At 46.4% G+C, this 27,136-nt stretch overlaps 2 protein-coding genes across 2 annotated transcripts; both read left to right on the top strand.

Moving 5' to 3' along the window:
* Positions 1-361: 361 nt before the first annotated feature.
* On the top strand, positions 362-27,134 carry nfkb1 (nuclear factor of kappa light polypeptide gene enhancer in B-cells 1). Its single transcript, XM_028009428.1, is given in 26 exon segments — positions 362-643; positions 2,285-2,328; positions 3,666-3,747; positions 5,179-5,219; positions 5,990-6,088; positions 11,055-11,206; positions 12,327-12,490; positions 13,055-13,213; positions 13,525-13,629; positions 13,813-13,904; positions 13,998-14,136; positions 14,644-14,802; positions 14,870-14,971; positions 16,069-16,185; positions 17,043-17,149; positions 17,151-17,172; positions 17,255-17,292; positions 17,295-17,369; positions 17,762-17,963; positions 18,042-18,211; positions 18,288-18,390; positions 24,577-24,704; positions 24,772-24,838; positions 24,912-25,075; positions 25,813-25,956; positions 25,958-27,134. Coding segments are annotated over 25 exon segments (2,862 nt in total). The 5' UTR covers positions 362-643; positions 2,285-2,289; the 3' UTR covers positions 26,150-27,134.
* Positions 7,042-10,624, top strand: LOC114139463 (uncharacterized). Its single transcript, XM_028009430.1, has 2 exons — positions 7,042-8,397; positions 8,439-10,624. The coding sequence occupies exon 2, from the start codon at positions 9,174-9,176 to the stop codon at positions 10,089-10,091; it is 918 nt and encodes a 305-aa protein (XP_027865231.1). The 5' UTR covers positions 7,042-8,397; positions 8,439-9,173; the 3' UTR covers positions 10,092-10,624.
* Positions 27,135-27,136: the final 2 nt, after the last annotated feature.

Genomic DNA, 27,136 nt, shown 5'->3' with positions numbered 1-27,136 from the left:
CTCCTCTGATTTTTTTCTTACACCAGTTTTCTTATTTGTTTATTTCTAATTTTGGGGGTGGGGGGGTATCTATTCTTTTTAAAACTTTTTTAATGTTTTCTATTAGTTTTGTTCCATTTTTATCCCGATTTCTATCTTAGTTTTATTCTGTTTCTGTTCTTACATGTTTTCATTTTTTTCCCACCTGATATTTCAAAACCAGTGATTTAAAAAAAAAAAAAAAAGTCGGAGTGAGACCTCCTGACTCTCTGCTGCCCCCTGTGGTGAACCTGGTAATTGGAGTGAGACCTCTTGACTCTCTGCCGCCCCCTGTGGTGAACCTGGTAATTGCAGTGAGACCTCCTGACTCTCTGCTTCCCCCTGTGGTGAATCTGGGAACCGGGGGGAATTTCCAGTGGGGAAGGAACTCCACTCTTTCTTCTCGGTGTCACCTGGAGGTTTCAGCTTTGTCGAGGCAGGACTGGATAAAATATTTGGGCTCTCCACGCAGTGATGGTGTCCCGAAGCTGAGCCCGGTCTGCTCGTGGGTCTGCGGGTTCTGCGTGGGGAGGAAATAATGACGGACAAGAGTGAACTGAAGTGAAGCGGAACGAGCCCCAACTGTCACGCTTCAAACTGACTTCCACCTGAGCGAGCTGACCAGGTAACATCATGCTTACTATACATTAACCACTAAGTGTAGAGCCGCTGGGTCCGAACCTGGTGTCAGAACCGCGACTTGGACCGGACCGGACAACAAAGCTCAGCTTGCTTTGTTGTTCTGCTTACTTCCTTATTAGCCAGGTAACTTTTTTAACTCAGCACCATTTGGTAGTTTTATTAAAATCCTGAATATAGTCATAAGGATTAAAGCCACTACATCTAAAATGTTTAAAATCTTAGTTATCTAACATGTAATGCGGCTCCTATTATACTAAAATTAACTTTTATTTTAGCTTCAACTTATGACTCTTAGTGTCGCTCAACTGTGTCTTGTTCCTGGTGACAGATGAATTTATGAGTGATATGACAAAAAAAATTAAATTAATCCGAACATTACGAAAGCCGTATTAATTATCACTTTATTTCATTTCGGTTTAATATAAAAATGTCTACGAATTTAATATTTGTAAGCTGGAATCTGGAGGTTTCTCAAATTAGGAGGATTTTAGATAGAGTTTGGTGGAAGCCTCCGAGGCTCGCTCCCGGAGCAGCGGGGACAGGTAGCGGTTAGCCGTTCCGGCATGACGGAGAGACACTCGGCCAGGCTGGAGCTCCAGCACCGCTCCTCCCGCCGTGGAGATACGGCCTCCGTGTCCGTGCTTCACTTTATCAGGGGTCACTTCCACGAAGGAAACAGCAGCAGTAGACCCACGAGTGGGTAGGTAGTTAGCTGTTAGCAAGAGGGCTAACTCACACGTAGGCGCGTTCACGCCACGGGGAAAACGCAGCGGGAGCGCGCTCTGCTCAGCATCGGCTTTCAGAAGAATCAAAGATCAATCAATATTATTGGCTATTAATCATAAAAATAGGAGAACGGCGCCACCAGTTACCAGGTATGATTATGCTATCGTGTTTAATGCTTTTATTCACTATTTAGTTTTTTATTTACATAAATTAAAAGTTAAATGTATCAGAAAAAGCCTTTTAAAAAGTCTGAAGTAGTTTTATTTTTCTCTAGTTAATCAATAATTGGTTACTGCGCGTTTCTGCTCAGAATATGGTTGAAATTCAAGAGATTTGATATTTAAATTATTCATGTTAATTCATCTTTGCTCCTCTTGTTATATTTATGATTTAATTTTAACGCACTTTTCAAATATAGATGTTATGTTTCATTGATCTTTCATTGATTGTTATTTTTAGGCCCTCCTGAGTTCTCCTGCAGGAATCTGTGCTGGAGTTTCTGCTTTAAAAAATTCTCACTTGTGCAGCATTTTGAACTCAGTTTGAAAAACAGAAGTAAAATTAATAACATTTTAAAAAAGAGTAATTAATACTTAATTAGAAGTGGTTTAAACACTAAAGAAAATCTGCTTCTACTAAAAATAAAAATGAGGCTGAAGATTTTAGTCCTAACTGGGAAATTCCTGCCTGGTAATAAATATGATTTATAATTAGGCTCAGTAAACGAGGCAGGAAGCTGGAGATAAATTATGACTTTAAAACAGTAAAGAAACAGGAATGTCTTCAAACTCTAAACTCTTATTCGTTTCGTTTAGCTGCTCAGCTTCACCATGTCGACAGAGATGTGGATGTTTGATTTCAGTTCTGATTTTAAATCCTAAATGTGTCATTTCTGCAGACAAGATGGCTGCTGACGAGAACTACCTGCACCCCTCTAGCCAGGTGAGCTCACCTGCCGCTCGCTGCTGCACGACAAGCGGCAGAAACTCAAATGAAACTTACATCAGAAATCCTGTTTGAATGGAATAAAACACACAATACAAGAAATTATTTTGTTTTCCCTCAGACATCAGGGGAAATATTTCCTTTTTATTGCTATATGAGTGTTGCACAGATCTAAACGTTTGGGCCGGTATCCACGTTGTTACCGATATTTTCTGCTTCTCTGGTTGAAATCCATCCATTCCTGAGTTTTGCGCTGCAGCAGAAAATGCTTGGAAAGCAGAAATTTAGGACGTTTCTGTCTGATCTGCGGTCGCAGTCGCACCTGTGCTGCTCCTGACGTCTGATTGGACCAGCAGCCGGGAGGAAACACCTTTCCTCTCCTGAACGCAGAACTGGATGGATTTTACAGAATCAAACTCAGAAAATCTCAAAGTTTCTGCCCGGAATAAAAAATGTTCATTCAGCAGGCTGAGTTTGCAGTCAGACTGATCTAGGTGCACAGATCTATGTGAACGGACGATGATTTGATGTGTGTGTTTGAATCTCACAAAGCTTGCTCTGAGCGCTGTGGCAGCTCTCACTCAGCCTGCTCTCGGCTCTCAGCTGCTCAGCAGTCTTCATCTGAAGACGATTTCTCTCATATTTTTGTCTTTTTTCACCTCCAGAACTCTTCATGTGCTGAAATAAACATCCTGGGAAACAAAAGATGAGTTCTAGGAGAACAAACCCAAACTTTCACTTTGATTTTACAGTTTGGAAATGAGGTTGTGATTTTTTTGCAGTCCTGTGTAATTTGCATCAGCAGCTCATCTGAGTTGATTCTGAACTTCCACAGGATTTTATTAAAATTGGAAACTGTAACTGTGAAAGTTTGGTTTAGTTCACCAGGATTTGAAATCACAGCTTTTCCTTCCTGTAATCTTTATTCCAACAAATGAAGATTTGTGCAGGTGAAATCCTGAAAAAATAAAAGTCTTTGAATTTCAAATGAATCTACAAAAATTTCCAATAAAATTAAAAAAATTGTCCATAAAGTTTTCTGCTGAATATCGTTAGGCTACAGAATCCCAGTTTATGTTTTTTTTCCCACTTTCGTTGTTTTTCATTCAGAAAGTGGAGGGATAATCTGATTGGATTAAAAATCCCCGTCTGTGATTGGCTGTTGGTTCGGTTCATTAGCATACAGCAAACGCAGCGAGCTGAGAGCACAAAACTCACCCCAGCAGAACCCGGAACGGTTCTGGTCCAGAGGGTCCAGCAGAACCGCTCTGGGTTCTGTTGCAGCTCCAGAACCCCCGGCAGTTTTGTCGGACCTCAGCTGGGTCTCGTTGCAGATATTCGACACCATGATGGACCCGTCCTTCCTGGAGTATTCCCCCTTCGTCCCGATGCCTCAGATGACGGCTCTGCAGTCAGGTGAGACTCCGCCCTCTGCCGGGTCAGAACCAGTACTGGCTGGCTCCTCCCCTCTGAGTGTATCTGATTGGTTCTCGCTAGGCCCCTCCCACCAGAGGGGTCTGCGGGTTTTTGTTCTGTCTGACCCAGTCGGTTCTGTTGGTTTCTCTCTAACTGTTCGGCTTGAACCGGGCCAGAACCGTTCTACTGGATCATGTTCTGGTTTATTGGACCAGAACCGGTTTCTGGTTGATTTTTATTTATGCAAATTAATTTTTCCCTATAATTGACTTCCTGTTATTTATCCAGAAAACATCTTAAATATTAAAGTTTTCAAAACAAAATTAAAACAGTTTTAGTTCATATTTATTATTTTAAATTATTAAATTGTATTATGAAAAGTTTATATTTGTAAATTTTTTGTTAGTCTTTTAAGATTAGTTGTCATTTAAATGAAATTTTAAATATTGTCACTTTTTGGTACATAAAACTTTATATAAACTTAAATTGTTTTATTGTGTATAAAGGATTTTATATTTCTCTTATTTTCTTCAATTATCATGATTTAATACATTTATTTTAATTTTATATTTCTGCGCTAATTTGACCCATTTTAATATTTATTTTTACTTTAATGATAATTTTCTAAGAATTTAGCGATATTTTGTTTTAATAATAAGTATTTAGTTTTCAACATAAAAAAGCTTATTATTTTTTCTGTGGTTTTAAATTTAAATATAAATTATTTAAATGCATCCAGGGGTCATGTGACCTCAGCTGTCAGCCAATCAGGCCGTGTTTCTTGCTGGACAGGAAGTGATGCGATCCGTCGTGTTCATGCTGCGTGTTTTTACAGCTCAGCCTGGAAGTGAAATGAAAAATAAAATCAGGTTGATGGTTTAAAACCTCCTCAGATTTCCAGTTTGACAGGAAGTGTCTGCTCAGCATGATGATGCCACCGCTGAAACAGACCAGATCCCGACTGGATCAGACGTTTCTGCCGCAGCAGGAAGCCGACAGAGTTTCTGTCTGGAAAACGAAATGATTGGAGGAAACCGGCGGCGACAAAACGAAAGACGAGTTTCATGACGAGGCGGCGGCGGCAGCGCGCTCACTTCCTGTTTCTGGTTTCAGCTGAAGCTGCAGGGGAAACTCATTTCTGCTGCCGAAGGTTTCCAGGCTGATGATGATGATGATGATGACTCTATTTATCTAGTTATTCATCATAATAAATAACTAGATTAGTAATTAATGATAGGCTAAATAATAAACCTCAGATTAATTTATTCATTTCTATGTTATTAATTTATCTGTTTGTTCCATAAATAAATAAACTAATAAACTGATGAAGACAGAAACAGAAAACTGTCTTTTCATTTAAAACTTCCAGTTATCGTCTAAAATGTCATAATTATTAATAATAACTTTGACTCTTTGTTTTGTGTGTTTCAGTGGACGGACCGTTCCTGCAGATCCTGGAGCAGCCCAAACAGGTGAGCAGCTCACCTGGACAGGAAGTCCGCTCGGTTTCTCCTCTGACGTCTTTAATGAGATTATTCAGATTTTATTCTGTAGAGATTAGGATGTTCAGGTGTGTTAGCATGACGCTAGCAGAGGGGTCAAAGGTCAGCTCCATCAGTCTCCAGGGAGGAAGATTATAAAATAAATACATAAGAAAATAAGATTTCATTTAATGAAAATAACATTTAAAATTTCAATTAAAAAAGTAAAAAAAATTAAAAGTAACAAAAATAAAAGTATTTAATTTAAATAAAAATAATAAATTAGAAATTAAATAAAAGGAAATAATTTTAAATTAAAGGTAAAAATATGTAAAAATAACATTTTCAAAATTATTTTATTGAAAATAAGTACAAATAAATAAAAATAAAAAAATGAAAAATAAAAATCAAAGAAATTAAAATAAATGTTTATAATTAGAAACTAATTTTTAATTAAAAAAATTTCAAGAGGAAAACATCTCAGACGTCACGAGGTCAAAGGTCGGAGAGTGAAGCAATGTCCAGAAACCCCAGAGCTGTAGCTCAGACTCTACAGGCCTCAGGTTAAAGGTTAAAGGTCATGACCCTGAGCCAGGCCAGCTGCTTGGATGGGCTGAAGGAGAAAACCTCTTCTCTCTAGAAACAAGATGGCTGCCGGACTGAGGTTAGCAAGACCTGCAGCCAGGATGACCTTGACCTTTGCCCTCTGCTGTAATCTGAGACGATCTGAGATGATCTTTGTTGTGTTCGTGTTTCTGCAGCGCGGCTTCAGGTTCCGCTACGGCTGTGAAGGTCCGTCGCACGGCGGCCTGCCCGGAGCCTCCAGCGAGAAGAACAGGAAGACGTACCCGACGGTGAAGGTAACGCTTCCTGTTTGGGCGGCGGGGCTGCAGCTGGCAGAGGAAACGCTTCCTGAGAGTGAAGCGCTGCAGCGGCTGCGGTTCAGAGCTCTGCTCTCTGCTCCACGCTGCAGATTCATAAAGAAAATACCAGACAATAATCACAAATAACCAGAAATAATGAAAAATATTCAGACAGTAAACAGAAGTTAATCTGCTAGATTAATTTCAGTTAATCTAGCAGATTGGCTTGATTTATCACTAGAGTTTTTTGAAAAAAGCTGTAAATTTGTAGCTAGTTGCTTTTTCTGAAAGTTTGTCGCTAGAGGGTCTGAAAAGGAGCTAAATGTAGCGACATCGATGCTAAGTTAGCCACGCTGCTTCCCCCATCCAGGCCACGCCCCCTCCCTGACCCTACTCCTGGCGTGGGGGGACCGGATTGGATCCAGATTCCTGGATGTTTTCCGTTCGGACCTTCTGGTTCTGGTAAACAGGACCAGAAGGTGAAACAACAAGAACAGTTTTTTAGCGTTTCCAGAATCATCAGCCGGGTCATTTAAAGGTTCTGAACCTGTTTTCTGGGATGGATCTTCTTTCTGCTGTTCCTGCAGATGCAGAAAGGCTTACAGGCTTTTATTTTGAAAACCCAGCATGCTGGTGGTGCTGTAGATGAAAGCTGGACTCTGGTTCCCCGTCGTCTGGTGGTGTTTTGGCCAAAGAGTCAAACCAACCAAACCCTCTGAGCAACCTGTTCCCCTCCTGGCCTGTGGGGGCGCTGCACCAAGAACCATTGAAGGAAACCACACAAAAACCTCTGAATCCACTGAGAGCAACTTCCTGTTTCACCAGATGGAAACTAAATGGAGGCGTCAGATTTTAGCAGCTGGAGGATTTCTCTTTAGTCTTTGGCTGAAGACCAGGAGCCATTTCTGCTGCTAGCGCTAGGCTAGCATGTTAGCTTTGGTTGTATTTACCCAGAATGCTTTGTCCTGTAGTCCACTTCCTGCTTTTGGAGTGGTCTCCGGTCTGCTTGGCGTTCACATATGCAGAGTGTCTTCAGTCAGAGGCGTCTTCATACCGCTGTAACACAGACTTCTACAGGAGATCCATAATGTCAGTTAAAGCAAAGATTAAATTTCTTTTGGGATTAAAGAAGCATTTCTGGATTGAGATGAGGTGTTCCTGTTTGTGTTGCCATGGTAACGTTTCTTATTCTCTGTTAATCCGTGGAAACTTTTCTGTCAAATTAGTGAAAAAACGAGAAGTTTTTAAAATCAGTCGATGAAGAACGAACCTGCAGAACGGATCTGGACCACGTCGGACCCCGGGACCAGCATTTCAGAACCCGACAGGCCTGGACCTGTTCACGCACTCACACTCACACGCACACACACACCTCTGCATGTTTCATGTCTGTTGGGAATTTCCTCCTCGCGACACCCACAGCTAATTACAAGGAAGCGCCGCTGCGTCACAGACTGACAAGGTGCAAAGTTTCAGCTCGGAGATGAAAGCGTGGCGTTGGCGCCGGCGCCCACTCAGGCCCAGAAACACAGTTAACCCTTCGCTAACTGTGGCGCACTGCTGTTGGGTCAACGCAGCCGATCCGCTGATCGTCAGAACCGCTCAGTCAGCAGAATGAAACGGAACAAATCTTAAAGTCACAGTTCAGTTTCAGCCGAGGTGATGCTGAGTCCGTAACCATGACGACACAGCCTCCTGCTGTTAATAGCGTTCTGGTTCCTGAACTCATGTTTTTCACCGTCGAAGCTGCCTGTTTACAGATGTGCAATGCATCATGGGATTTCAATCTCTGGAAAGGTTCAAGCCTTCACTCCCATCCCACTGGTGGGATCCATTCCTGGCCCGGTTTGGTTCTGCCAGGTCAGAGACAGAGGAAAATGTCAAAGGTCTGATCAGATGAATTTCTCCATCTGAATGACCTTTGACCTCTCCAGTAGAGCTGATCTCAATCTTTGAACCCGTTAAAGAGAGAAAGATGAGCGCGATGCTTCGATTCCCGTTTATATCATGCAAAAACAGAGAAATATGCTAAGCTAGTTTACAAAACAAAAGCGTAAAAAACTTTAAAAATGATTAAAAGACAATAGATTACGGAGCTTAAATGAGCTGAAATAGTGAAAGTTTGGGGTAAATCAGTGAAGGATCAGTGTTCGCATCACACAGCCGAATGCGGCAAAATCTGACATTTTTGCTGCGATCTTTTCACCCAAAGAAACTCCGATCTGTTCCACTTCCAGATGTGGAACTAAATCTGAGTTTTCAAAGCGTCTGCAGTCTGAACGGTTTGATAGCAGAAATACGATTATGTAGCGACGCAGAAACATTTTATTCCCAAGTTAACTAAAAGATTTCACCAACCGTAGATCAGTTCATCCAGCCGAACATGTTGGAGACAGAAAATTCTGCCAAAGCCTGGAGGAACATGAAGAAGGTCTCAACACAGCTAGCGAGTTAGCTAACGTTAGCAAGTTAGCTAATGTCAGGTCAAGTTAAAGTTTATTTCTGTAACACATTTCCAACAGCCTCAGCACACACACAGCATGACGGGCAGACAAACGATAAATAAAATTACATTTAGTAAAAATAATAAGACAAATATAAAATTGGCAGACATACCAAAAGCTAGTAGTGTGAATGAAATCCAAACAATATTGAATTTTAGCTGCAGCAATTTGTTTCCATCCTTTTCTCTTTAGCTGGTGTTGAGTGGCTGAGAAAATAGATGACAATAGATGCTAGCAAGTTAGCTAATGCTAGAAAATCACTGAATGCATTTAGATTATTTGTTCCCCAAGATAAAAATAATGCAGGAGTGTTTATGTAATATCAATCAATATGTTCCTTGAATAGTATTGTTTTATTATTATTATTTATCATAGTCATTTATTGTTTAGCATCGTCGCATTTTATCCATCTTACGTCAGAATTCAGCAGCAGCAGAAGACAGACGGTGAATCTAAACGTCTGAAAATGACAATAATGAAGTGATGAAAGCAGTCTGAGTCAGTGAACGCATCACGCCCCAGCCCGCCACTCCTGGTCCGACTCCACATCCCAACAGAACCGGGTCAGAACCCAGTCAATGCTTCTGGTAGCTGTTAGCTTTTATCGGCTTCCTGATGATCTGGTTACCAGGCACAGCTTTCAAACCAGCAGAACCTTATTTTGGGAGCCGCGGTTCGGTTCTGGTTCTGACCTGGGCGTGAGACAAAGCTGTGCTGCAGCTTCCAGTCAGATTTCCTCAGAAACGCAGCAGATGCTGCTGCATGCTGGTGTTCTGGGTTTGGAGGAGGTGATTTGTCTTTATTTCAGTTTTAGTTTTATTTTTTTAGCAGAATTTAAGCTGTTTTCTGCGTTTCTCCTGCGGAGACAGCCAACTGCAGCTGCAGCGCCGGCCTGCTGCAGCTGTCAGGTAGCTGCGGCGCGGCGTGTGAAGAGCTTCAGGCCAGGAAACCCTCAAACTGCAGCTCTCGCTCTGATTCTAGGAACCGCGTTCATCTGCTGCGACACGTCGAGTGGCCGACAGAACCAGGAAGAGGAAGTGGGCTTTGTTATTGCAACAGTTGCAGGCAAATATCTGCAGCGGCACGGCTGGCTGTCACACAAACCGAAGGAACAGGAAGAGTTTGTTCTCACGTTTCAGTTAAACAGAGATAACATGAAAATGAACATCTGGAAGCAAACACTAAACAAAACAGCTAACAGCAGATTCAGCTTCAGTTCAGATTCACGTTCAGACGAACAGAACCAAGCACAGGACCAATCAGAGCACAGGACCAATCAGAGCAAAGGACCAATCAGAGCACAGGACCAATCAGAGCAAAGGACCAATCAGAGCAAAGGACCAATCAGAGCAAGCGTGAATACAGGCTTTAGAATTAGCATGCTAACCTCTCAGGTCGAATGTTTTTATTTTTCCCATCAGACACTTCAGTTTCAGGAGGATGATATTTTTCAAGATGGCTGCTGTTTTGAGCCTTTTAAGTATTATTACCATTAAATGTTCCCCATTTTCATGATTTGGATGAACTTTATGTCTCATCATGTTTTCCACTTTGAAGACCTGTTTCAGCTCTAAAGTGATAAAATGTTCAGACTGAAGACTTTGCTGCTAGCGAGTCTCACACCAGGAAGGAGATAAGGATGAGAGGCTGGTGTCTTCATAGTTAGCGTTAGCTTCTTCTAATTGTTTTGTGTTTATTGTTAGAATAGCTAAGATTCTTGTTTAGCCGTTTAGCGATTATTGGACCTAATGTTTTGGTTAGCTGTGCCACCACTGGCAAGAACTACAGCTGGTTATTTTCCATTACAACCAGGGCAGCCATTTTTAAAAATGTCAAGGAATTATACATGATTTCCATCCATCCATCAAAATGAGTAGGTGATGATTAGACACCAAACACATCTAGACCTTCAGTCTGACTCCAGAAAAACCAGCTGATTGTCTAAACCAGGGGTCTCAAACTCCAGTCCTCGAGGGCCACAGTCCTGCAACTTCTAGATGAGCCTCTGCTGCACCACACCTGAACAGAATAATTAGGTCATTAAGGCTCTGGAGACCTGATCTACACAAGGAGGAGGTCATTAAGCCATTTCATTCCAGTGTTTTGTACTGGAATCTAAAAACTGCAGGACAGTGGCCCTCGAGGCCTGGAGTTTGAGACCCCTGGTCTAAACGATCAGGTTTGTTTTCAGCCTGAATCCATTGCTTCAGCAGTCTCTGATGTTGGTGGAGGTGCGAAGTTTCAGTGAGTCATTTGTACCAGGAGAAAGTTTCTCTGAACTACCACAGAGAGTCTGAATGTGTGTGACTCATCTGTGGAGTCCAGAATGAGATCAGAGCCTCACTGTCTGATTTCACCAAACATTTTCACTCTCAGCTTCTACCTTGTCTTTTCCGTTGTCCTCAGCCGCCTGCGCTAACGGGCCTGCGCTAATGGCGCCGTTCTCCTGTGGGTTTCAGATCTGTAACTACCAGGGTCAAGCCCGGGTCGTGGTCCAGCTGGTGACGGCGCTGACCCAGCTGCCGCAGCTTCACGCTCACAGCCTGGTGGGGAAGCAGTGCGATAAAGGCATCTGCATCGCTGACCTGCAGTCCAAAGACTCCACCATCAGGTAGGAATCATTCACGTTTCATTTAAATTAATGTTTATTGTTGAACTTTGGGTTCAGTTCAACCCAAAGTTTATCTGGAGATGTTTAAATCTACATAAATGTTCAACTCACGCCAGATATTTTCTGGTCACATGGCCTTTGGTCTTACTATGAGACTAATCATGCTTTAAGTCAGTTTTGGTGAATATAAAGCTGAACTGCACTGGTTTGGTCTGAATTCCCGGTTATTGCAGCTCCACAGGTTTCCCTTTGACCTCTGACCTGAGGTTTGTCTGAGAGCAACTTGTTTTGGTGCCAGTTCTTTAAATGCAAACCAGGTTGCAGACTGAGCCGGTCCTGCCCCTTCAGTCATTTTTGTAGTTTGATAGCAGAGGTGTGATTATCCAGCGACGCAGAAACGTTTCATTCCCAAACTTAATAAAAGATGTCAGTAGCGAGTTAGCTAACGCTAGCACCAGAACGTCACAGAATGCATGTGGATCGTTTCCTCCAGTCAAAACAATGCAGATCTGTTTATGTAGTGATGTTATTCAGAACATGACGTACGTTTCAGTCCACAGGAAGCTAACAGCTAGCACACAGTGCTAACATCAGCAGAAAGCTAGCAAAACCACTTCCAGGACGTCATCGCAACTCAATAAATTCATGTCTGAAATAATGTTTGTTCTGCTGAAACATTTTGACTTTGGTTTCATAACTTGGACTACAACATCGCTGCGAGAAATAAAAACTTAATTAGCCAGAAGAAGTTCATGACCTTGTTTAGCAGTTGCTCAGTAAATACTGTGACGTAAAAGTTCAGAATATCAGGGAACAGAAGAACCTGAACAGCCTGATGGAGACACGTGGAAGCTGAGTCTGCTCTCCTAGAGACTTTTATCCTTTAACACCCAATGCATTAAAGGATAACAGGTGGAATTTCCTGACATGTCCCCTTCAAAACAAAAGCCCAGGTGATGATGTCATGAATTTGTGAGCTTCTGATTGGTCACCACCTCAAACTCTGCTTCCTGGTGTGGCATCATGGAAACGTCTGGAACCGGTCAGCCCAATTCTGGTTCTGGCTCCACTCGGTGTGGGTCCGACCAGCAGAACCTGACCCGCTTCTGGCTTCCTGCAGTTTTCCCAACCTGGGGATCCTCCATGTGACCAAGAAGAACGTGGCGAAGACGCTGGAGGAGCGGATGGTGGAGGCCTTCAGGATGGGCTACAACTGCGGCGTCGCCATCCACCCGGAGATCGACGCACTGCAGGGGGAGGTCCGGGTCCCGCGGGAGCTCAGCGGTCAGTGGTTCCGATCCAATCCCGCCTCTCCTCTCAGTAACAAACGGCTGCTGGTTCTGGTTCTGATCAGCAGGCGTTTGTAGAGTTACTCTGTAAACATTTGACAGTAACATTTTAGTTTATTTAGTCTGTCATGGGGGAAATGTTCACCTTGTTGTTTCTTACATTCATAATGTCATAAATATTTAGCTCCACTTTAAACGCTTAGCTAATATGCAAATTAGCTTGCCGATAAATGGAAGTGCCCTATCAAAATAAATTCAAAATAATATTATCAAAATAATACTTTACTGATCCCAAAGGGAAATTAAATTAAGATTTAATTTAATTTCAAGTTAAATATCGATAAACCCAAAGCTCAATATTTAGCGTGTGTACTTTAGCAGACGTACTTTATAGTTTTTATTCTGAAAAATCTTTTCAGCTTTAAATAATTATTTCTACTATATTTAAATTTATTTCCAGTCGATGTTTTTACTGTTGTTGATTGCATGTTGCTGTAGATTTAGCTTCATGAACCGGATTCTATGGATCATAAATCCCTTGTTTCCATGTTGTGTGCAGACCACCAGCGCAGCATGATCATCAGCGCCGCAGCCGCTCAGGCCAAAGAGATGGACCTGAGCGTGGTGCGCCTCATGTTCACCGCCTTCCTGCCCGACAGCGACGGCGGCTTCTCCAGACGCCTGGAGCCCGTGGTGTCCGAGCCCATCTACGACAGCAGTCAGTGCAAACCTCTGGGACTCATTCATTATTAATTATCATTAATGTGGCGCTCAGCTGCTGATTGGCTGCTGGTGTTAACTTGGTTTCATCTGGAGAAACAACCAAAATGAAAAGGGGAAGTGAAGGGAAGCCAAGCAGACGGAGCAGAGCCTGCTGCCGGCAGAGCTCCACCTCCTTCCTGTCCGTCTGTCCTCCATCTTCCTGCTTCAGAGTCTGAGCGTCTCTGAGGCTGCTCCTCTCTCAGCATCGCTCTCATGACAGCATTCTGGTATAGTGATGAGTAATTCTGACTCTTCTTCCTCCCTCAGAGGCTCCAAACGCCTCAAACCTGAAGATCGTCAGGATGGACCGGACCGCCGGCTGCGTGACGGGGGGAGAGGAGGTCTACCTGCTTTGTGACAAGGTCCAGAAAGGTGAGCAGGAGTCCAGCATGTGACCAGATCTGAGCTAATGAGGTGCTGCAGTCGGCTAACGGGGCGATTCTGGGTTTTCTCCTCTGAGTTCCTGTGTCTAGTTCTGGTTCGGGTCGGGTCTCGCTGCCCTCCAGAACCCTCTGGTGTGTTTCTGTGTGTTTCATGGTGTGTTTCTGTGCGTAGATGACATCCAGGTGCGGTTCTACGAGGAGGACGACTCGGGCCTGACCTGGGAGGCTTTGGGCGATTTCTCCCCCACAGACGTCCACAGACAGGTCAGCGCTGATCCAGCTGCAGCCGGGAGCCGCTGCAGTCGTTACACCGCTTTCATGTTCTGCTCTTTTGTCAATGTGTTGCCATGACGACAGTTTGCCATCGTCTTCAAGACCCCGAAGTATCGAGACCAAAACCTGCAGAAGCCGACGTCTGTCTTCGTCCAGCTAAAGAGGAAATCCGACAACGAGACCAGCGAGCCCAAACCGTTCACCTACCATCCACAGATCATAGGTAGACACCTGGCTCCGCCCACACTGTAGCTACGTCCTCTGGCTCCGCCCACACTGTAGCTACGTCCTCTGGCTCCGCCCACACCGTAGCTACGTCCTCTGGCTCCGCCCACACCGTAGCTACGTCATCTGGCTACGTCCACAGCGTAGCTACGTCCTCTGGCTACACCCATAGCGTAGCTACGTCCTCTGGCTACACCCACAACGTAGCTACGTCCTCTGGCTCCACCCACAGCGTAGCTGCGTCCTCTGGCTCCACCCACACTGTAGCTATGTCCTCTGGCTCCACCCACACCGTAGCTACGTCCTCTGGCTCCACCCACACCGTAGCTACGTCCCCTGGCTCCGCCCACACCGTAGCTACGTCCCCTGGCTCCGCCCACACCGTAGCTACGTCCTCTGGCTCCACCCACACCGTAGCTACGTCCCCTGGCTCCGCCCAGGGTTAAAGTTGTTGGTAGTTTTTACTCTGAGTCGGCGGCCATGTTTCATTAATGTTTGTCTCCAGATAAAGAGGAGGTTCAGCGGAAGAGGCAGAAGACATTGCCGAACTTCCAGGACTTCAGCGGACATGGAGGAGGAGGAGGAGGCGGGGGGCTGTACCGAGGTGGAGGAGGTGGAGGAGGTCCGGCTTCAGGAGTAGGAGGTCCAGGCTCAGCAGGAGGAGGTGAAGTCAGGATGATGAAAACCTGCTAGAATCATTTCTGGAGTCTGATTATCTGATTCTCCCGCAGGATACTACCAGGGTTTCTCCTCCTACAGCTACGGAGGAGCAGGAGGAGGATTCTCCTCAGCGTATTCAGCTGGTCTTGGAGGAGGCGGCGGCACAAAGCATGGTGGGAAATCTAACCAACGTCTCCCTGAAATAAGCTGGTTGTCTTCATTCTGTGTATGTGACCTCATGAGTCTAAACTTTAAATAAAAACTGCGACGGCTCCATGTTTTTATGATAAACCATTAAAATGAACATTTTGTTAAAGTTTGACAGCAAATAAACAACAAAGCAAAAAACTTATAATCCCCACAAATGTAGCTTCAGGATTTTATTGTTTCAAACATCTAGTTTCATACAATAATATGACAAACACCGAAAACAGAAATGGTGATAAAACAGTGAATAGAACAGTGAATTTGTCTCGTCGGTCTGTTAACTACGGTGGCCCTGAGGTGCAAACCACTTCAGCAAATTGAAAGCACAATTACAAATGACAAAACCACTACAACATTAACGAAACGGAAGATTGGACTGCAGCTCGTTTTTACTTTCGAACCGGAAGTTACTCTGGCTTTTTTTAAAAACATGAATGTTCTGGGTGATCCAAAGCCTCTTGCCACAACTGCTACAAAAGTTTGGTGACTGCTCTTTTCCACAGTTTGGGCAAAACAAGGCGACCATATTCCTGGTAGCTTTGCTTCTCATTAAAACGTAGCACACCAGAGTAACTTCCAGTTCAAAAGTAAAAACGAGCTGCAGTCCAATCAGAGATTTCTTAGGTCTCCCACTGGGACACACCTCTTCCGTTTCGTTAATGTTGTAGTGGTTTTGTAATTTGTAATTATGCTTTCAATTTGCTGAAGTGGTTTGCACCTCAGGGCCACCGTAGTTAATGCATGATTTAGCAGAAGCTAATGCTAAGGTGCTAAACCAATATGGTATTTAGCAGAAGCTAATGCTAATGAGACCTGACTCCATATAATATTATTTAAAACAAGTAGCATCCAAACCAATGTTAGCTTTTGATTTTAATCGGTTGTTGTTTAAACTTAATCATATTTAGTTTCATACAATAAAGTAATGCACTAAAAACAGGGAAAACCTCAGTCAGAGGTGAATTTCCTCTGTTTTCGTCTCATTGGTCTGTGTGAAAAGCAAGGAAACTTGGATCAGCAGAACCAAAGTGGATGTTCTGACCCAAACGTGGTTCTGTTAAAGCTTTGCAGAGTGAAGCTGCAGAAGACAGCGGCGATGACAGCGACCCAGACAACGACCCGGCGTCGGGCGCTGTGCTACGAGGCTCCGCCCAGTCCGACGGCTCCGATGTGGATCCAGGTTTGTTAGTTTAAGACATTAGCTGCGGTTCCATTACAAATTTGTATGTATCAGCCAATCAGAGAAGGCGTTGGCGTCTTATTCAACCATTGGAGCGACTAGCCCCGCCTACTTGGCATGCGGCATTTTGGGGGAACTGTAGTCGGCTATTTTTCAGAAGCGTTATGTATTCAACAGGTTGGAATGACTGAACTTTTTATAAACTCTGAAGCTGTGAGAGCTCTGATGGAGCCGGCTGCACAATGTCTGAAAACAAAAACGGAAACAACCACGAAGAACACCACTTCCTGTTGTCTTCTTTGGCGTTTCCACTAGAAGTAACATCTGGCTGCTGATCATCCATATATCATTTTCTTCCACGCTTGTCCCTTCTGGGGCTGCGGGGGGCTGCTGGTGCCTCTCCAGCGGTCAACAGGAGACAGGGGGGGTCACCTGGACAGGTCGCCAGGGCAACACAGAGACACACAGGACAAACAACCACACACACTCACACCTAGTGTGAGAGACCAATTAACCCGACAGTCATGTGTCTGGACTGTGGGAGGAACCCGGAGAGAGCCCACCATGCACAGGGAGAACATGCAGAAAGACCCCGGGCCGGGAATCGAACCCAGAACCTTCTTGCTGCAACAGTGCTACCCACTGCACCACTGTGCAGCCCGCTGCTGATCATGTGATGCGAAACAAAGGGTTTTAATTACAGTTTTATGAACTACAATACGGCTGCAGAAAAAACTTCAACCCAGGCAAAAACCTTTCCTTTTGGTAATTTCAGTTTGTGTAACTTTACGGCGAACAGAAACGCAGCTGGTCAGGTGATCAGTGATGTCATCGCTCTGGTTCTGATGTGTCTGCAGACGAGGCGCTGATGGAGGCGACCTGCAGGCAGCTCGACGCTCTCTTCCGATACTCCGTCACCGGAGACTCGGCGTACCTGCTGGCTCCACAGCGCCCCCTGATGGCGGCACAGGACGACGACGGAGACACGTCAGTACACACATACACACACACACACACACACAGACTGACTGAGCGATGCTGGGCTCACTCCTGCTCTGCTCTGCTGCAGTGGGCTGCATCTGGCGGTGCTGCACAGCCAGCAGGAGGCGCTGACGAGTCTGACCCAGGTGGTGTCGACTCTGACGGGAGAGGAGCTGCTCAACATGAGGAACCACTTGTACCAGGTACCAGGTTCTGCAGGGATCGGGGACACGGTTTCAGGGAGAAAGATCCGTCCTGCTGGAGGATTTCTGCTGTTACTAACGATAAGATTTATTCAGAAACAAACCAAAGCAACACGTCACCTACCAAGTTGAGTTAGGATCAAATTAGGGTCCAAATTCAGCAGATAATCCAGATTAACGCCTGAATCAAAATACAAGATGGTCTCTGAAGACCAGAGAAGAGACATCGCTAAGAAAGAAGCTAGCTGTGCTAACCTTAAAAAACTAATTGTAAATGTTGGTATAACACTAAAGCGCTAAACCAACATGGCATTCAGTGGAAGCTAATGCTAAGTCTGGGAAATGTTTTCAACGTTAAATCGCTGACCTCTGACCTCTCCGACAATTCCCAGACTCCTCTGCACCTGGCGGTCATCACTCGGCAGAAGCAGGCGGCCGAAGTGCTGCTGCTGGCTGGCGCTGACCCGACTCTGACAGATCGCCACGGCAACACGGTTCTTCACCTGGCAGCGCAGCAGGAAGGAGACGGGATGGTGGAGCTTTTACTGCGACGCAGAGAGATGAGAGAGTTGCTGCAGTTCAGCAACACAGCAGGTTGGCACACACACACGCCTACACACACACCCACACACCCTCTCTCTCACAGCAGCTCACTGCTCTGCTCACCCTCAGGTCTGTGTGCCATCCACCTGGCGGTTCTGGCCAATCGGCTGGCGGCGCTCAGGGAGCTGCTGGTGGGCGGGGCCGACGTGGAGGCTCAGGAGCACAGCGGCGGACGCACCGCGCTGCACCTTGCCACGGAGACCGACAACGTGTCGCTGGCCGGCTGCCTGCTGCTGGAGGTACGAACCGGCCAATCACGGCACAGGCCGTCCCTGATTGGCTGCTCAGACCCAGACTCTGCCCTTCTGTTGCCAGGGAAACGCCAAGGTGGACAGCTGCACCTTCAACGGCTCTACCCCCCTGCACGTGGCCGCGGGGCGGGGCTCCGTCAAGCTGACGGCTCTGCTAATGGCTGCAGGTAAGGTTGAACACCTGGAGACGGAGCAGAACATTATGACCGCCTGAGCAACCTGCTGCTTCTTCCTAACCAGCTTAAGAATAAATAAAATATCAATCAATCCATCAAATGTTATTTTTATAGCACATTTCAGCAGCAAGGCATTTCAAAGAGCTTTACATCATTACAAACACAGAAACACAAAGTAATAGAATCAACAATCAAAACACAGCATTAAGTCAAGTTCCATAAATAAATTTGTAATTGATTACATTTCAAATACAATCCTAAACAGGTGGGTTTTTAGTCTATATTTAAAAGAAGTCAGTGTTTCAGCTGTTTTACAGTTTTCTGGAAGTTTGTTCCAGATTTGTGTTGCATAGATGCTGAAAGCTGCTTCTCCTCGTTTGGTTCTGGTTCTGTGGATGCAGAGCAGAACCAGAACCAGAACCTGAGAGGTCTGGAAGGTTGATACAACAACAGCAGATCTTTAATGTATTGTGGTGCTAAGTCGTTCAGTGATTTATAAACTAACAACAGAAACAAAGAAATCCCTGTTCTTTATGTAGGATTTAAACCAGTTAAGTACTGGACCGGAGAGTCCGACCCAACTCTCCAGTCGGTTCAGTAATATGTCATGGTCAACACTGAGGTCCAACAGAACCAGCACTGTGGTTCTGCCACAGTCCGTATTTATATGGATGTCATTGTACACTTTGACTAGGCCAGTCTCTGTGCTGTGGTAACCATGGAAACCAGACTGGAAGGAGTCAAAGAGGTTGGTTATAGTTAGGAAGCTAGTTAATTGTTTAAACAGCTTTTTCAATAACTTTGCTGATGAATGGGAGGTCAGAGGTCAGAGGTCGGCCTGTAATTCTGCATTAGTGATTTGTCCAGATTGTTCTTTTTTTATAAGTGGTTTGATTACTGCTGTTTTCAGAGCCTGGGGGAAAACGCCTGATGAGAGCGATGAGTTTACTATCTGGATCAGATCAGCAGCAATAACAGGCAGAACTTTCTTAAAGAAATGTTCTAGAGTTATAGATCTAGGACATCCAGACAGCAGGAACTGGAGCTTATTGACTTATAATTTCCTGTAGGGTTTTATAATTAAGTAGTTGATATTGGGTAATTTTTCCTGTATTTGTTTTGTTTGGGCTCAGCATTGGTTCTGACTTTATAGTGGATGTTCAGATTAATCCTCTGATTTTATGAATTTTCTCTGAAAAGAAGCTGGAAAACTGGTTGCAGGCGGCAATTCATTGGAATTCAGGCGTAACGTCGCAGGAGGGTTTGTGATTCTGTCAACTGTTGCAAATAAAGCTGGAGCATTGTTAATGTTTTTGTTTATGACATCTGCAAAGAAAGCCTCTCTTGCATGTTTTAGTGTTAAATGATAGTTACGTACCTCTCCTTGGGCTGCCACCTTATCGTGGTGGAGGGGTTTGAGTGCTCCAATGATCCGAGGAGCTATGCTGTCTGGGGCTTCATGCCCCTGGTAGGGTCACCCAAGGCAGACAGGTCCTAGGTGAGGGACCAGACAAAGCGCAGCCCAATGACGGATAAAAACATTGGACTTGGTGTTCCCTCGCCCGGACGCGGGTCACCGGGGCCCCACTCTGGAGCCAGGCCTGGAGGGGGGGCACGATGGCGAGCGTCTGGTGGCCGGGCTTTAACCCATGGAGCCCGGCCGGGCTCAGCCCAAAGAGGAAACATGGGTCCCCCCCCCCATGGGCCCACCACCTGTGAGAGGGGCCAAAGGGGTCGGGTGCACTGTGTGATGGGTGGCGGCAGAGGGAGAGGGCCCTGGCGGTCCGATCCTCGGTTGCAGAAGCTCTTGGGACGTGGAATGTCACCTCTCTGGTGGGGAAGGAGCCGGAGCTAGTGCGTGAGGTCGAGAGGTTCCGGCTAGAAATAGTCGGTCTCACCTCAACGCATGGCTCTGGTTCTGGAACCAGCCTCCTTGAGAGGGGCTGGACATACTTCCACTCTGGAGTTGCCCAAGGTGAGAGGCGTCGGGCAGGAGTGGGCATACTTGTTGCTCCCCATCTCGGCGCCTGTACGTTGGGGTTTACCCCGGTGAACGAGAGGGTAGCATCCCTCCGCCTACGGGTGGGAGGACGGGTCCTGACTGTAGTTTGTGCTTACGGGCCGAACGACAGTTCAGATTACCCACCCTTTTTGGAGTCCTTAGAGGGGGTACTGGAGAGTGCTCCTCCTGGGGACTCCCTTGTTCTGCTGGGGGACTTCAACGCTCACGTGGGCAATGACAGTGAGACCTGGAGGGGCGTGGTTGGGAGGAACGGCCCGCCCGACCTGAACTCGAGCGGTGTTCTGTTGCTGGACTTCTGTGCTCGCCATGGATTGTCCATATCGAACACCATGTTCAGGCATAAGGGTGTCCATATGTGCACTTGGCACCAGGACACCCTAGGCCGCAGTTCGATGATCGACTTTGTCGTCGTTTCATCGGATCTGCGGCCGTATGTCTTGGACTCTCGGGTGAAGAGAGGTGCGGAGCTGTCCACTGACCACTACCTGGTGGTGAGTTGGCTCCGGTGGTGGGGGCGAAAGCCGGTCAGACCTGGCGGCCCAAACGTGTTGTGAGGGTCTGCTGGGAACGTCTGGCGGAATCCCCTGTGAGACGGAGCTTTAACTCCCATCTCCGGCAAAACTTTGAACACGTCCCGGGGGATGTGAGGGACATGGAGTCTGAGTGGACCGTGTTCCGTGCCTCCATTGTCGAGGCGGCCGGTCGGAGCTGTGGCCGCAAGGTTGTCGGTGCCTGTCGTGGCGGCAACCCTCGTACCCGTTGGTGGACACCTTCGGTGAGGGATGCTGTCAGGCTGAAGAAAGAGTCCTATCGGGCCTTTTTGGCGTGTGGGACTCCGAAAGCAGCTGATGGGTACCGGCAGGCGAAGCAGCATGCGGCTCGGGTGGTTGCTGAGGCAAAAACTCGGGCGTGGGAAGAGTTTGGAAAGGCCATGGAGAAAGACTTCCGTACGGCTTCGAAGCGATTCTGGTCCACCATCCGGCGTCTCAGGGGGGGGAAGCAGTGCGGCACCAACACTGTTTATAGTGGGGACGGTGTGCTGCTGACCTCTACTCGGGACGTTGTGGGCCGGTGGGCAGAGTACTTCGAAGACCTCCTCAATCCCACCAACATGCCTTCCACTGAGGAAGCGGAGCCTGGGGACTCTGGGTTGGGCTCTCCAATCTCTGGGGGCGAGGTCGCCGAGGTGGTTAAAAAGCTCCTCGGTGGCAAGGCCCCGGGGGTGGATGAGATCCGCCCGGAGTTCCTTAAGGCTCTGGATGTTGTAGGGTTGTGTTGGCTGACGCGACTCTGCAATATCGCATGGACATCGGGGGCAGTTCCCCTGGACTGGCAGACCGGGGTGGTGGTCCCCCTGTTCAAAAAGGGGGACCGGAGGGTGTGCTCCAATTATAGAGGGGTCACACTCTTAAGCCTCCCTGGCAAGGTCTATTCAGGGGTCCTGGAGAGGAGGGTCCGTCGGATAGTCGAACCTCGGATCCAGGAAGAGCAGTGTGGTTTTTGTCCTGGTCGTGGAACACTGGACCAGCTCTACACCCTCGGCAGGGTCCTAGAGGGTGCATGGGAGTTCGCCCAACCAGTCTACATGTGTTTTGTGGACTTGGAGAAGGCGTTGAACCGTGTCCCTCGGGGAGCCCTGTGGGGGGTTCTCCGGGAGTATGGGGTACCGGGCCCTTTGATACGGGCTGTCAGGTCCCTGTATGACCGGTGTCAGAGTCATTGCCGGCAGTAAGTCGGGCTCGTTTCCGGTGAGAGTTGGACTCCGCCAGGGCTGCCCTTTGTCACCGATTCTGTTCATCACTTTCATGGACAGAATTTCTAGGTGCAGCCAAGGTGTTGAGGGGATCCGATTTGGTGGCCTTAGGATCTCATCTCTGCTTTTCGCAGACGATGTGGTCCTTTTGGCTTCATCAGATCGTGATCTGCAGCTCTCGCTGGATCGGTTCGCAGTCGAGTGTGAAGCGGCCGGGATGGGGATCAGTGCCTCCAAATCCGAGGCCATGGTCTTGAGCCGGAAAAGGGTAGAGTGCCTTCTCCGGGTCAGGGGGGGTGTCCTGGCCCAAGTGGAGGAGTTTAAGTATCTCGGGATCTTGTTCACGAATGAGGGAAGAAGGGAGCGGGAGATCGACAGGCGGATTGGCGCAGTGTCTGCCGTTAAGCGGGCGCTGTACCGGTCCGTCGTGGTGAAGAGAGAGCTGAGCCAAAAAGCGAAGCTCTCGATTTACCGGTCGATCTACGTTCCCACCCTCATCTATGGTCATGAGCTTTGGGTCATGACCGAAAGAACGAGATCGCGGATACAAGCGGCCGAAATGGGTTTTCTCCGTAGGGTGGCTGGGCTCTCCCTTAGAGATAGGGTGAGAAGCTCAGTCATCCGGGAGGGACTCAGAGTAGAGCCGCTGCTCCTTCACATCGAGAGGAGCCAGTTGAGGTGGCTCGGGCATCTGGTCAGGATGCCTCCTGGACGCCTCCCTGGTGAGGTGTTCCGGGCACGTCCCACCGGGAGGAGGCCCCGGGGAAGACCCAGGACACGCTGGAGAGACTATGTCTCTCGGCTGGCCTGGGAACGCCTCGGGATTCCCCCGGAGGAGCTGGAAGAAGTGGCTGGGGAGAGGGAAGTCTGGGCCTCCCTTCTGAAGCTGCTACCCCCGCGACCAGACCTCGGATAAGCGGAAGAAGATGGATGGATGGATGGATGGATGGATGGATGGATGATAGTTACGTAGTCTTTCCTTATATATGTCATAATGAACGTGGAGTTGAGTTTTACGCCATTTTTGTTCTGCCCTACAGCAGAGTTGTCTTGCAGATCTAACTGTTTGTGCATTTCTCCATGGAGATTTCTTTTTACCAGACACAACCTTCATTTTAATTGGGGCGATGGAATCAATAATATCTGAGACTTTAGACTGAAAATCTTTTACCAACTTATCTACATCATTACAACTTAAGGGTGAGGAAGAAGAGTAGATTTGATTAAAAGTTTCTGCTGTGTTTTCAGTGAGAGAACGTTTTGTGATGGTTGCTGTTTGTATAAGTGGGTTAAAAGATAAAGAACTTTCAAAGATAACAGGAAGTGATGCAACAGGCGACATCAGTTACAGAGACATTGGAAATATTCACACCCTTACTGATAACCAGGTCCAGTGTGTGTCCTTGAGTGTGTGTTGCTTGTTTGACATGTTGTGTTAGACCAAAAGTCTCTAAAATATTAGCGAGCTTTTTTGCCCCTCTGTTTTGGGGGTTGTCAACATGAATGTTGAAATCACCGACAATTATTAAACAATCATAATCAATACATATGAGAGATAGAAGCTCATTCAAGTCAGTAAAGAAATTTTCCACTAAAGTTGGAGTTTTGTATAGAGTTACTGTCAAAGTTCGTTTGCGGCCTTTAACCTCAATTCCAAGATGCTCAAAAGAGGTGAAGAGACCCAAAGAGATTTTACTACAATTTATGGTATTCTTAAATATTGAAGCCACGCCTCCTCCTTTGTTATGTTTTCTAGTCTCACTCAAGAAATAGTAGTTAGGAGGCGCAGATTCAGTTAGTACGATCGATTCATTATTATCATTCAACCATGTTTCTGTCAGAAACATAACATCGATATTATGCTCAGTGATGAAATCATTAATTAATAGAGCTTTAGCACAGAGAGATCTGGGATTTAAAAGAGTTTAAGTGACTTGGATAATGGCTTGGAAAATATGAAGCAGAAGGAGAATAATTCCTGGTTTTCAACAGTTTTTAGGAATTAAAATGTGAAAAGTTTTGGAGTGCATCTGGAATGCTTTGAGGAAAACAACAACCAGCTGGATGTTTTTATCTCCATTGGTTCTGGTTCTGATTCTGGTGGAACCCAGCAGATCCTCTCTCTCTCACTGGTGTCAAACTGGAGGCCTGGGGGCCAAATCCGGCCCACCAACGCTATTTATGTGGCCCTGTAGATACACTCAAACTTTAGGGTAACAGTTGTGTGCTTAAATATTATTTTATCAGTCAAATAAAATAGATTTTATTTTTATGAGATGAAAATACAAACATGTGGAAAGTATCAGTTTGTTAACGAGTCGTTTTATCAGCCTGTTCTGTCACAACCTTTGAAGGACGATCATGACCTTCATGTGACCTTGGCGTCTCCTCCCGTCTCCAGGTGCCGACCCGCACAGGGAGAACTTTGAGCCGATCTTCATCAGGGATGAGGAAGAGGAGGAGGAGGACGAGGATGATGAAGGCTACATCTCAGGAACCACTCCAGTCAACATGGCCACCTGCCCTGAGGTAGGTTTGGGAGTGTGTGAGCGTTGGGCCAGAACCGGGTCAGAACTCTGACAGTCTGTGTTTGCAGGTTCTGGATCTTCTAAACGGTCAGGAGTACGAGCCCAGGAGCCAGCGAGCCTTCGTCCCGCCACAGGGTGAGCCTCCTCTTCCTCCTCCTCCTTCTCATCATGGCCTTCGCCTTCACCGTGTGTGTGTGTGTGTGTGTAGGCGACCTCTCAGTTCTGGACGTGCAGGTGAAGCGGGCCGTGTGCGGCGCACTGGAGGCTGAAGGATGCTGGGAGAACCTGGCTCACCATCTGGGCCTCGGCATCCTGAACACGGCGTTCCGGCTGAGTCCAAACCCAGCCAGAACCCTGCTGGAGAGCTACGAGGTAACAACAAATACTATTTGTTGTTTTTGCCAAAGGATTCTTGGCACCTCTTTGTTAGGAATACGGGGAGATTTTAGGTTTTTGTAGTGATGAAGCTGTAAGACGAGTCCGTGGAAGAGTGCAATAAACCTCCAACCCGTCGTGGCCAGCAGGAAGAACTACGTCTCTGTGCGATATTTCTTTTACTTGTATATGTGAGAGTTTAGCCACCTTTCAATTCTCCTACGCCGACCCGACTAGCTCCTGGCTGTCGACTGGCCCATCGGACCAAGGAACGTCATAGCTGTTGCCACGGTTACGTGTTTGACCCCTGCTGGTGTAGCTCTCATCTCCGTCCGTTGACAACGGCCTCTTAACTGTTGCCCTAGGGGGCGCCGTTTGTAAAGTTACACATTGATGATGTAATCTGTTGGGGATTCATAGTTTCACTTTTACAGGGTTTAATAAATATGTTTAAATAAATGTTACATTTATATGTATGTAATATTTAATTATTTAGTTTGAAATTGTGACATTTATAAATAAAGAACATGGTGAAAATATGACTGAAAAATCAAACCTCCATGTTTTCCTCCTGTCAGTTTAAATGACTTTAATTCTGTGTAACTATGAGCGTCGCCCCCTAGTGGCCGACCCGGGCATCACGCCCCCTGATACAGGAGGAAGAATCATCATCATCATCATCATCTGGACTTCCTCTCATGATCTGATGATGGTTCTGATGTTTGGTTCTGCAGGTTTCTGGTGGAACCGTTTCGGACCTGCTGGCAGCTCTCCGGTCTGCAGGTGGCTGCAGAGCGCTGAGCATCCTGGAGGGGGCGCTGCGCCAGAACCAAGACACGGCAGAGGAGGTCCAGAACCCTCTGGTCCAGAACCTGAAGGCGGACCTTGGGAACGACAGCGGCGTCTGCGACAGCGGGGTGGAGCTCTCCACGGTGTAGCGCTCTGATTGGCCAGCATCCTCATCCTCCTCTTCATCACTCAAAGATTCTATTCTATTTTAAAGAACTGCTGACACAACTGGACCGGGCCGGGTTGGACCGGACCGGACCGCTGAACTCTGATCTCTACTGACAGGAAAGAAAAGCTGCTTCCTGTTTCTTCCCAGAACCGACGGTGCTACAAACCCAGACTGGGTCCGAACGGGTCGGAACCTCCTTGCTCCAGTCAGATCAGAACCGCCTTCATTTGGATCACAACCACATGATCAGCAGGGAGAGGTACAGCATCTGGAAGCTCATTAGAACATTCTGGACCCGGTTCTGCTGGTCCAGATTCAAACGCAGAACCAGGACAACGGAACCAGAACCAGAACCAGAGGGGATTATTCTGCTGGTTTCCATCTGAAGCCAGATTTAATCTCAGATGTCGTTAATCTGACCCGTCGGTCTGAAACCTGGATTAACAGTAAAACCAGCCAATTAATTCACTTACAATAACTGATGCAGGTTTTTAGTGTAAATTTCCACTAAAAGTATCAGGAATGTTTTATTTTCCTACAAAAAAAAAAATTTGCTCAATTTTCTTTATTTTAAATCCTAAAAATAGAAATAAAACATTTTAAATTTTTAAATTATAAGATTATCATTTTTTTTACAGTTGTATCATTTGTGGCTTGAGCTAAAACATCATCATCATCATCACACAGATGTTCTTCATCATCAGAACCAGAACCAGCTGTTCTGGACCTGCGGACCGGTTTCATGTTTTCTGACTCCAGAATGTTCTGCTGAGTTTCTCTGCAGCCGGAACGTTCCTCCCCGGACCGGGTACAGAACCAGGTACAGAACCGGATCCCGGACCGGGTCAGGGACCCTCAAGACCTTCTTCTCCTCTTTGCATGTTTTAGGATTCATTTCTGAACAGATTCAGTTCTTTTTCATGAACTGAACTTCCGGTTTCTTCCTGGATAAAGAAAACCACAGGGGATTGTGGGAAGTGTAGTCCAGGTGTTAGCGTCCCTGTTTCCGCATATTTATGTCCCGCCTGCGCTGTACAGTTCATCATCATCAGTAACTGGTTGTTCATTTTTCTAAATAAAGGTTTTTTTATATTTTGAGG

Source organism: Xiphophorus couchianus, chromosome 23, assembly GCF_001444195.1.
Source record: "Xiphophorus couchianus chromosome 23, X_couchianus-1.0, whole genome shotgun sequence".
Classification (NCBI taxonomy): domain Eukaryota; kingdom Metazoa; phylum Chordata; class Actinopteri; order Cyprinodontiformes; family Poeciliidae; genus Xiphophorus; species Xiphophorus couchianus.
This window is presented reverse-complemented; position numbering and strand designations above follow the sequence as displayed.

Coding starts and splice junctions, on each gene's coding strand:
- LOC114139463 (XM_028009430.1), top strand. CDS start 9,174: ATGCTTCTGGTAGCTGTTAGCTTTTATCGGCTTCCTGATGATCTGGTT.